Genomic DNA, 11,754 nt, shown 5'->3' on the forward strand with positions numbered 1-11,754 from the left:
AACATGTGTTGTTTATTCTGATGAGTGGTAGATCTCTCTTGATTTCCTTTCTCTCTTTTTCTTTCTCATTTCTTTTTTCTTTCCTTCCCTTCCCTTTCCTTCCCTCCCCTCGTCTCCCCTTCCCCTCCCTTCCCCTCCTTCCCCTTCCCTTCCCCTCCTTCCCCTTCCCTTCCCCTCCCCTCCCCTCCCCTTCCCTTCTCTTTTTTTCTTAATTCTTTGAGGTGCAGTAGATTTAATCCAGGGCTTCTTGTATGCTAGGCAAATGTGCTATCACTAAACTATGTCAACAGCAAACAGCAGATTTTTCAGTTTGAAATTTACTTCAAATAAGAAACAGAATTCAGCCGGGCGGTGGTGGCGCACGCCTTTAATCCCAGCACTCGGGAGGCAGAGGCAGGCGGATCTCTGTGAGTTCGAGGCCAGCCTGGTCTACAAGAGCTAGCTCCAGGACAGGATCTAAAAAAGCTGCAGAGAAACCCTGTCTCGAAAAACCAAAAAAAAAAAAAAAAAAAAAAAAAAAAAAAAAAAAAAAAAAAAAAAGAAAAGAAAAGAAACAGAATTCAAAACCATGGAAACTATCTTGCTCATTCATATTGTTGCATTTATTTGCTCTCCCCAAATTGTCCTGTATTGTATAGATTTTCAGTTTTCTAGATTTCAGTGTTCTATATGCCTTTTTAATGCTGCTTTTAAAAAATAACTTAGTTTTCTTTTGAAATTTTGAATTCTGAATCCATTTCCGCAACAGAAGATGTGGAGCTACTGTGTGCTATTGAGTGCACGGTTCATTGCTTACACTTATTTGACATGTCCAAATCTTCTTGGTAGTGGTCACACGTTTGCTCTTCAGGCTTAAGAGAAACGAGTGAACTAACCTACTTGCATTTTAGTGTGCCAGCAAGATGAATGGAGGGAAGTATGGGAGCACCAAAGACTACCCTGACGACGCCATTCGTTTCGCAAGGACGCATCCACTAATGTATCAGCCCATAAAACCGGTGCATAAAAAGCCAATCCTAGTGAAAACGGATGGAAAATATAACCTGAGGCAACTGGCAGTGGATCGAGTGGAAGCTGAGGATGGACAATACGACGTTTTATTTATCGGGACAGGTAAAATCACAAGAAAGCGTTGATCCATTCCAGCTTGTCCTCAGACAGCTTTTACCAATCAGCACGTATGTTGTTCCACTAGCCGGTTTGCACGGTGCTGAAGATAAAATGACCAAATGAATTCATAGCTTCAATTAATGCCACCACATTAAGTCTTACTTATGGGAAGAAACTTGCAAATTGTTGAGTACCCAGTGTTACGATGAACAAATGCCGTGTGGTGCTTCAACTTAAAATCCTCGTCTCCCTGTGCCAGCCGCAGCAATGATCTTGGGAAGCATTCTGAAGCATTCCACCCTACGGAGCTTCAAACAAGACACTGCAGGAGGTCCTGACCTGGGTGTGCCAGGAGGAGGATGTATTGCTAAGTCCTCTTCATGCTTCTTTGGTCTGCAGCTTTATTTTCCTGGAAAAAAAATAAGCAAAGAAATATTAAACTTAATAGATCTTAGAAAAAAAATTTAAGCAAAGAAACATTAAACTTAACTTAATAGACCAATAGTGCAGATATTATCTTATCATTGTTGATAAGATTAATAGTGTGCTCCGTGAGATCAATATTCTGTAAGAATGGGAACTCTGTAAGAAACCTGGAATTGCCGGGCGGTGGTGCCGCTGGCCTTTAATCTTAGCACTCGGGAGGCAGAGGCAGGCAGATCTCTGTGAGTTCAAGACCCAGCCTGGTCTACTAGAACTAGTTACAGAACAGACTCCAAAACTACTGAGAAACCCTATCTTGGGAAAAAAACAAACAAACAAACAAACAAAAAAACCTGGAATCACCTAATCACTCAGTCACACATGGTGATTTCTGACCACTAAAAAAGAGAAAATCCAAAATCAAGACTGAAGTGTAGTTAAAATGGTGAAAATATCTTATTTTAAATCTCATAGAAGACAGAAGACATATCTAACCATTCTAAAACTGTTTTCTTGATTGATTTATCAAAGTTCTTTTAGAACATTCGGGAAATAACTATGTCTTATTTAACTCACTGATATTGTCGTATTGGGCCACACTCTTCCAAAACAAATTAAGCTACTTTTGATGTGTGGAAAGTATGTTGGAAAAGCCAATAAATAATAGGTCCCTCTCCCAATATTTGCCAGGCATGGGCTCTAATGCAATATTTGGCTGTTATTCTTGCAAATTCGTTGCTTCCAAATGAATAAATCAACTTACATTTTTTGCTTTTGTCTGATGTTATCATGTGGACTTGTATATTTAACTTACAAAATGGAGCAATTTTTATTCTTTTTATTTAATAGAAAATAAAGGTGGGTGCTATCAGGTTAATTATAATCTAGTTTTACTAACTCAGGTATAGGATCTGGTAATTACTGATAAAGTGTTCAAATCTCACAGAAGTCCATGAATTAATACTTCTAAAGATCAAATATATTTTATAAATTATTATTTCTACCAATATCAAGTTATGTGTGGGTATAAATTAATTTCTTATCCAAACTGCAAGTAGATAGAACAAACTCAGAATATTAGGAATAATAAAACATAAAATGGAAATCTAAACTATTATAGCTTTACAAAGCAATATGCAGTTATAGAAGCCGAGTAGTTGGGAATGAATTATTAGTCTCCCTTAATGGGGTAGATTTGGCTGGCCAGAAAATACCGGGCATCGTTCTGTCTTTGCATGGCCAGTGTAAGGGTACCAGGTACGTGGCTGTGTCCAAGTTGTTACTAGGGTGCTGAGGCTGAAACCATGCCCCCACAGTTTCATGGCAAACAGTTTCCACACTGAATATTCTTCCCAGCCTGTCCTTCCAAATTTCAATATGGATGTATCTATTATTGATTCATTGATATAGGCAACTTCCCTTAGACTAAAAATTCAGAAAAAATAATCTGAAGCAATGGTTCTCAACCTTCCTAATACTACAACCCTGTAAGAGAATTCCTCATGTTGTGGTGACCCCAACCATAAAATCATTTTGTTGCTACTGCAGAACTGTAATTTTGCAACTTTTGTGAATTATAATGTAAATATTTGATATGCAGGATATCTGATATGTGGCCCCAATGGGATCATGACTGATGACCCACAAGTTGAGAACCACTGATTTTAAAGAACAAATTATGTCAGAGAAAATCTAGAACTAAAAACTATCTTTTAGGGACTATTTTAACATATGTCGGTCTTTTATATTGACTCCAAACCAGATATTTGAAAAATTAATATACATAGGTCATGGAGTGCAATCCACTGGTAGGGGTTTTGCCTAGAATATGGTAGGCGCTGTATTCAACACCGTCAAAGAGAAACAAAACAGCAATTTGTGTCTTTTGGGGCTAGAAGTATATCATGATTCTGATCCTGCAGGAGACTTAGGTAGAGTTGTCTGCTTGTCTGATGCATTACAGAAGAAACTTCTAAAATATGGCAGCTTAGTTCTCAATCTCTGATTTTGTTTTGGTATTGACCAAACTATTTGGAAAACAATCTGTATGTCACTTAAAAATTTGGTTCTGCATGCAAAATAGATCTTTGCCAACTGAAGTTGTTGGGGTATAAGAAGTCATGTGAGTTTTAGCTGGCAGTGGTCAAGTGTTGTGTGCATCTTATTTCCAGTCCCATTTGAAGTCTGGCTCCTCACTCCACTTCTGTTATTGCCAATTTTGCTTTCTCACAGATACAGGAATTGTGCTGAAAGTAATCACAATTTACAACCAAGAAACGGAGTGGATGGAGGAGGTCATTCTAGAGGAGCTGCAGATATTCAAGGTAATTTCATGAGCGATACAGACCAGATTCACACACCACACTCAATCAAAGCTGGAAAGGAGGAGAAAACTATGTCTTATTAGTTTCAGGATTTTTTTTCCTCTAGTAGGTTTATTTTGAATTCCGAGAAAAATGAAGGGAAGAATAATTTAAAATCTCATGACCAGAACGTTCAAAAGTGCCATTGTGCTTGTAATAGAAACAAGCATCAATATCCAGCCACTTTCATGAAGAAAGAGCACTCATCTCACATGTGAATTCCAGAACGACCAGGGAAGACCTGTATCTTGTGCAAACATTGCTAACACTGTCACCAAGTGTCACATTTCAACTAGTATACGTTGTGGTAGGAGTAGCACACTGTGTTTAACTGTAACATATTAACTATAAAGAAATTAACAAGAAAAAGAAAAATAGCAAATGATATTTAAAACATAACATAAAGCCAATTTATGAAAATATATATTGATGGGTAAGGATCTATAACATAATGAAAAAATATATACCATAAGGTTTTATTAGTGAAACAGATACCACGTTTAAGCCTGTTCCTCAATCTTGACTCGTATTTCTGCCTAACAGGACCCTGCAAATTTCTGACCACAGTATTTCCATCGGAACAATTCCCAGCCTTGCCTTGTGTGTGTTTCTGTTTAAAGTGTCTCAGTCTACATTGTTGATGACACATTACTGAGCTCCCCGTCAATATCACTGTAACTCATGCCTGTACGGAGCTCAAGGCTTTCGTAGGTTTGGACACGGAGATGCAGCGCAGCAGTTTTGAGTTTTGGAAATACTTCCTAGCACATCAGCACCATGCTCGAACACATGTTGAGCACCAAGACACCATCCAAAAGCTTACCAATGAAATGAGACAAAATGGTACTAACTAGTCCGTGAAGTGCACACGTGTTTAAACCACAAGGCTGAAGGATTTGGAGATCACCCTGCCAACCTAGCTAGGGATGTGGACTTTCCACGCTTTAGATTCTTTGTTGCCCTCTTCCTGCTCTTGTGTGAAAAGGAAAGACGCACACTGCAGGTACTAATATTATGACTGCAATCGAATTTAGCAGGTAGACATTTTGCATATCAGAGTCCACAAATGAAGATGACTGGCCATGTATGCATATATGAATATAATGGATGGTAGCAGAAAGAATTGGTTAATGGAGAAAGAGACATTTTATCTTTGCTATCCCTGAGAGTGGATTTCCCTAGTGCCGTTCACAGGGAAAGCCTTCTTTCTCTCTCAGCTGCAGCAGATATACTTGCTCTTATGCAGTGTGGGCCTCTATGTAATATTTAATTTAGCATTTGGGACAATGGCTCTCATTATCAGTATCTTTCCCCATTAACTCTTTAGGAGCAACTTGCTACTTGGATGAATCAATGAGCAATGCCCTTGTGTGCAGAGTGTTTCAGTATCCAAAATGTTATATAGTGCATACACACATATAAACCCAAACAAAAATAGATGGATAGATAGATAGATAGATAGATAGATAGATGATTAGATAGATAGATAGATAGATAGATAGATAGATAGATAGATAGATAGATAGATAGATAGATGATACATAGATAGATAGAACCAAAACATGACCAAAAAAACTGATAAGGCCAGAGAGATGGCTCAGCTGGGAAGGTAGCTTGCTGCCAAGACTAATGTTTCAAGTTTGATCCCAGAAGCCAACACGGTAGAAGGAAAGCACAGATTCCTGAAAGCAGCCCTCCACCTTCACACAGGTACTATGCCTCCAGGACACACACTCAGTAAATAAATCTGAAAATTAATTTAAAACTGTCATAATATCCATATATTTTCTCTTAAAAATTAATTACTCAAAGGGTAGCTATTCCCTGAGTGAGTTCCATCTGCCTGGTGTTTCTGTTTGTATGACTAACTTTAGAGATTTTGTGTGTGTGTTTGTGTGTGTGTGTGCGTGCATGCATGTGTGAGTGTTAAAGAGGCTCAACTATTAAACAGCATTGCTAACCTAACATAAAGTTTCCTGATGCTGTACCCCGTATTGTCCTTCCTCTACTGTAATTCTAAGACAACAAGACTTTTCATCATGGTCAAACATTGTACAGTGTTTCACTCTGGTCATTCATATCGGAGACATGGTCCATACAGGCTTGAGTTCAAATAATCAAAAACCATATACTTTACTACGAGTAACAAATATTCTAAACTGCAGTTAATTTACTTCTAATGGTTCAAGTGCTTAAGTAAAATTCCACTTTATTATTCTAAAGATGTCGGGGTTTGTGAATCGCAAGTATTATGTAAAACAGTTGCTGTTTACTTCAGAGGCAAAGAATAACTGGATCACCCATTTTCCTCACTTGGGCAGGGTTTCCTTGCCATTAGAAAATAGTTAAAAGATGTGTTTTAGTTGAATTAAATTTGCATACTGATTCACTAAAGCAAACTATATAGGCTGCAAGCTTAGCACCTGTCATAAGTATTTTGACTTCTTATTAAGCTGCAATTCCAATATTTACTAAAAAGAAAACATTTTGACTCATTTCAGGATCCAGCTCCTATCATTTCTATGGAAATCTCATCAAAGAGAGTAAGTTGCTTGCATGCCCAAGTCTTTTCTGTTTGTTAATTAACACCAAAGCACTCAAGGACTGTAGCACACGATTTCTAGATGGAAAGCTGGTTGTTCATTATTTATTGTTACCACTGTAAGAAGACAGGCTCTGTCTTAGCAAGTTCTGCACGTTCAGCTCCACTAACGGCCTCATGCTTCTCTGTAGCAACAACTCTACATTGGATCGCCCTCCGCGGTGGCGCAGGTCAGATTCCATCACTGCGACCTGTACGGCAATGCTTGTGCCGACTGCTGCCTGGCTCGGGACCCTTACTGTGCCTGGGATGGCATTTCCTGCTCCAGATATTACCCAACAGGTGCACATGCAAAGAGGTAAGCTATCGACTCAGGGGGAAGTTTCCACTGTTCAGAAAAACTATCATTTGGAGGCTCTTTTTTTTTTTCTTTTTGTGCACATTCAATGAAAACAAGCTATTTTTTAATCTAAACAAACTAACCTCATTATATTCTGTTCATAAATATAAAGCGTTCACAAGTTGTCATTTTTCTGCCAATACCTTTTGATGTACTATCTTGTACACTGAGCAGAATTGAGCACCTCCTTTCAGACTTTTATGCTTTATCTCATTTTGCACTGAATCTCCCCCTCCTTTGATTTTTTTTTTGTCCCTCCAAGACATAATGAACTTCAGAGAAACTAAAAACATGAAAATGGCAAGCCACCATGCTTGAAGGATTCAGAGACTTAAAAAGGAAATAAATAAATACATCCTCGAACATACCCTGCAGTTTCCCAAGTCCCCTCCAGCAGCTGGTCTTCATTTATGTCAGTTTGAAAGTGAATATTTTAACTCCTAAGCAAACACATGACTTGTATAATTAATGAAATGTGTGATTTAATTCAACACAAATGAAAGGTACCAAGAGACCTCTGAACTCTAATGCCTGTAGCTCTGTGAAATCCTTGCCATTTGCAAGGGAAAGTAAACCCAAGCTATCTCTAAACAGGAGTTTAGGCTCACACAATACTTTGAAGACTATTTTTCCACTTACGCTATGTGGTGGTTGTATATATTTTAGAAAAATAAATAAGAAAAGGTCTTATATAAAAAGCAGGGTGTTTTTTCTCATAAAGAACATATAAAGCAATACATAGAATCATCTAAAATTCTTTCAGAAAAGATATGTGTATGAATTCCAGTTATTCTAATTTAATTTCGTGTTAATTTTTCAAAAATATATTTTGATCCAAATTGAATCTAAATCAGTATAATAATCCTTTTAGGACCACACAAAAAGTTTCTCTCTCTCTTTCTGTCTGTCTGTCTGTCTCTTTGTCACACATGCACACAAACTCAAAACAAAAACCTTCATTATTTTAAAACTTTTATTAATTTGACTTTAGCAAATTAACATTCTAAGAATGATTTAAAGACAGAATATAATGAGACAAAGATGAAGTGTGCATCTTTCAGAGAACTGGGAACAAAATAGTTTACCAACTGTGCTGCACAAGGGAGCAGATCATTTCAATTTCTCTACAAGTGCTTATCGGTATTTCAAGCCGTTCTTGAAGAATATAGCTGGACTTATTTGAAGTGCTAAGGAAGCTTGTTCACCTACTCCGTGCATACTGTCCTGCACGCTTGGGGTGTGAAGACCTTCATCTACAGGAAACCAAGGCCTCGGGTAAAGAGTAGAGCTGAGAACAGCGCCAGTGTTGGCTCGTCTCTGAGCATTTTAGGCTTCACCAAGTGCAGTGTGGGGGATGCTTTATTGCATTCTCTAGAGCTGAGCACCACTGTTACGACCCAGTAGAGAGAGGTTCCAGTTAAGGAAGGCGACGGATTGTGCAAAGGCATCGAGCGCTCAGCAGGAACCGTGCCCTTCACTGACTCAAGAGTGAATACAAGAAGAGGAACTCATCTGAAGGGATTATTTTTTTTTTTTTTTTTTTTTGGTTTTTCGAGACAGGGTTTCTCTGTAGCTTTTTTAGAGCCTGTCCTGGAACTAGCTCTTGTAGACCAGGCTGGCCTCGAACTCACAGAGATTCGCCTGCCTCTGCCTCCCGAGTGCTGGGATTAAAGGCGTGCGCCACCACCACCCGGCTCTGAAGGGATTATTTTAAAGATCTACTACTAGTGGGTTTTACATTTTTGCTCAAATTTAATTTTAAGCGACGCAAAATGTAGAGACTTAGAATGAGATGTTGACACATATATGTACACTGAGATGTTGACGTATATGTACACTGTGTAGAGAATAAATCAAGGTAAAAAGACTTATCTTACCAAAGATTTATCCTCTCATTAAACTTTGATACCAGGGTGGCCACCTATAGATAAAAACCATCAAATGTTTCTCCACACTTCTTTATCTCCAGTATGCCCCAAAAGGACATTTTACAGATGTGATGAGGCTTATTGATGTCTTGTCACTGGCGATTATAAAATAAATGTTTGCAGACACTGCACCAATCGCTTATGAGTTGTGCGATTTTATACATGACTAGCAAGCTCTTCATCGGGCACACAGCAGCAATGTTCTTCTAACAGAGGAATTTCCAGAGCTAATATTTCTTCATTTGGTGTGCGTCTTTTAAAAGGATGCAACCACAGATTTGTAGGTAGGGTGTTTTTGTGTCTTGGCAGTCAGCTGTCCTGCCAATCACCTCCCAAATAACCACACTGAGCCTTATAATTATAATTATAATATAATTATAAATGCTAGGCCAATAGCTTAGGCTCATTACTCAACTAGCTCTTCTAACTTTAATTAACCTATATTTCTGTCTATGTTTTACCAAGTGGCTCAGATCCTTATCTCACTACAGTAATTCCATCTTCTTGGGACTCCTTTACTCCACCCTTCTTTTTCCCAGCATTCTTTCCATCTGCAAGCCCCACCCAACCTCTACCTGTCTATCTCTTGGCTGGTCAGCTCTTTATTAACCAATGAGCATCAGTGCACAAAGATTGTTCCACAGCACAAGGCCGATAAGACTAACTTAGAAAAAGTTAGATAAATGTACAAAATAAATGGGCAGTAAGGGGTGAGACGCCAGGGTCCGAAGCCATGCTTAGAAATGAATTAGCTCAGTTCAGCACACTCGAGATCTTCCACTGTGTCAAGTCCTTTTCAACCATTGCTCCTGGAGCAGACCTTTGGGGTAAGTTCCAGCACATGGAGAGAAAGTAGTTTACTTTTATAGGGATCATTTCTGCCTCAGACCTGAATAGAAGCAGGGAGAAAAAGAACTCGTTTACATAAACCTTTCTTTCCTCTCCCAGAGTGAAAATGCATTGATAGGGGAGCCTCTAATTCACAGTCTGGCCACTTCTAAATGCCCTTCCAAAGTACACTGCAATCCCTGCAGCTGGCTCCTCCTCTCCTCCCGGCTCTCCTTTGTTTATTTCCAGTATCCTCTTTACAAGTTCCTAAGGAGGAAGGGATACAAGAAAAATATTCATTCTTCAAGAGTGCATAGCTCCTTGGGTCAAGCTCTCGTGTCCTGATGATAACACGTGTTTTGTTTAATGCTGGCCTAAAGGATAATGACTGGGTACTATAACAGGAGCCGAAAGCCTCCTTTATGCTGGAAGATGTCACCTTTTCAGTACTGAGGGTTTCCAATTATTTTGAACAAATATATCATTCAAGTTTCTTTTCTAGAATGATCTAGATGAGGTTTCTATTATCCTCGTATAGTTAGTTTAATATCTCAACAAAACATCATCACTGCAACATGAAAACTGTTTCCTTCCTTGCTCCTTTTGACCCCTACCTTATCAGCCATCATTGCCCAGCAGACTCAGGGTCCCGAGTTTTGACCCCTACCTTATCAGCCACCATTGCCCAGCAGACTCAGGGTCCCGAGTTTTGACCCCCTACCTTATCAGCCACCATTGCCCAGCAGACTCAGGGTCCCAAGAGTGGAGCAGTGCTCACCATAGGCTGGATCCGCACTGGCAGCTGAAGTGACTCCTTGCTCACGGTTCTTGAAGCTAGCTGTGCACACCAGCCTAAAACAAAGCCCCAAATCCCCCGCCTTTGCCTTTATTACAAGTTTGTATTCAGTCTAGCATAGAGCAATGACTCTCATAGAAGTTCTAACTTTCATTTTATCAAATTCTGTATCTTTGGGGAAAGTTTTCTAATTAGCAATCCATTTAAAACAAAACCAGTATCCTTCTGTATATAGTGCATAGCGCCGAAATTTGATTGGGAATATCTTCTACTCTTGCTTTTCCTGTGAGAAAAACTGCCCCCCCCCCCGCCCTCGCTAACATTCCACCATCATTTTTAAAGACAGCGAAGACAGTAACAATGAAAACTCAAGAGGCTAAGAAGGTAAAATATTTGGATTTGCATATCTTTTTCCTCGTTGCACTTCGTTATGTGTAGGGCTTTTTATTACATTCTCGACTCAAATAAATATTCCTATTGTTCTTAACTGGGCACACCACTTGTCATTCCTTTACAGACTGTGAGTTTCTTGTTGAACCAAATGTTTAACAAACTGTAAAGAGAAATTTATTAAATTAGTATTTGAGGGTCTGTAGTTCAAACAAATGTAAACGTATAAAGAACAGTGTTGTATAGATCTTCGAACCATTGAAAATACTGCCTGGAAATAAGAAAAATGTAAACCTTGGATTTTATGCTGCCTTTATATAACAGATAATTTTTTTTTCAACAGCAGAACTTTTCTGGAATCTTCACTGTGTTTGGCTGTATTTTTAAATCCAGTAAATTGAAATCTCAGAATCTCCTGGATTTTCTTTCTTCCAGGCGGTTCCGCAGGCAGGACGTTCGGCATGGCAACGCGGCCCAGCAGTGCTTCGGACAACAGTTTGCTGGTAATTCTTAGAAAAATCGATTGTTAGGAATTACCCACTGTATGCTGAAGATGGACTGAGCATGTCTTTAAAGGCATCTCCTTCCTGAACCACTGTTTTTGCCCAACGTTTACAATCAGATGTGGTTGACAGAACTATTAAAATTGGCTGCAGATAACATCACTGACATAACTTGGTAATAAACGTCAAGGCTGAGCAAAGTTAGGACCAGAAAGTAGCAAATCACCAGCGCTTGGTGGCGGTGCCTTCCAGGACCTACCTCTTCTTCTCAGATTTATTACCCACCCTCCCTTTATTTTTGTTTTGTTTTGTTTTGTTTTTGTTTAAGACAGAGTTTTCTCTGTGTAGCCCTGGCTGTCCTGGAGCTCTCTCGGTAGACCAGGCTGGCCTCCAACTCAGAGATCCACCTGCCTCTCCTTCTGGAATGCTGGTATTAAAGGTGAGCAACACCACCACCCTGCTCAAATTTAT

At 39.2% G+C, this 11,754-nt stretch overlaps 1 protein-coding gene across 1 annotated transcript in view; it reads left to right on the forward strand.

Annotated features, from left to right (window-relative positions):
* The window catches only part of Sema3e (semaphorin 3E), a 229,983-nt gene that overhangs the window by 201,761 nt on the left and 16,468 nt on the right, over positions 1-11,754 (forward strand). Inside the window, exons 11-15 of the mRNA XM_038315439.1 lie at positions 891-1,113; positions 3,766-3,857; positions 6,398-6,439; positions 6,630-6,796; positions 11,216-11,283. Coding sequence (XP_038171367.1) covers positions 891-1,113; positions 3,766-3,857; positions 6,398-6,439; positions 6,630-6,796; positions 11,216-11,283 — 592 coding nt within the window. The remainder of the gene's footprint in view (positions 1-890; positions 1,114-3,765; positions 3,858-6,397; positions 6,440-6,629; positions 6,797-11,215; positions 11,284-11,754) is intronic.

This window comes from Arvicola amphibius, chromosome 18 (assembly GCF_903992535.2).
Source record: "Arvicola amphibius chromosome 18, mArvAmp1.2, whole genome shotgun sequence".
NCBI classification, from domain to species: domain Eukaryota; kingdom Metazoa; phylum Chordata; class Mammalia; order Rodentia; family Cricetidae; genus Arvicola; species Arvicola amphibius.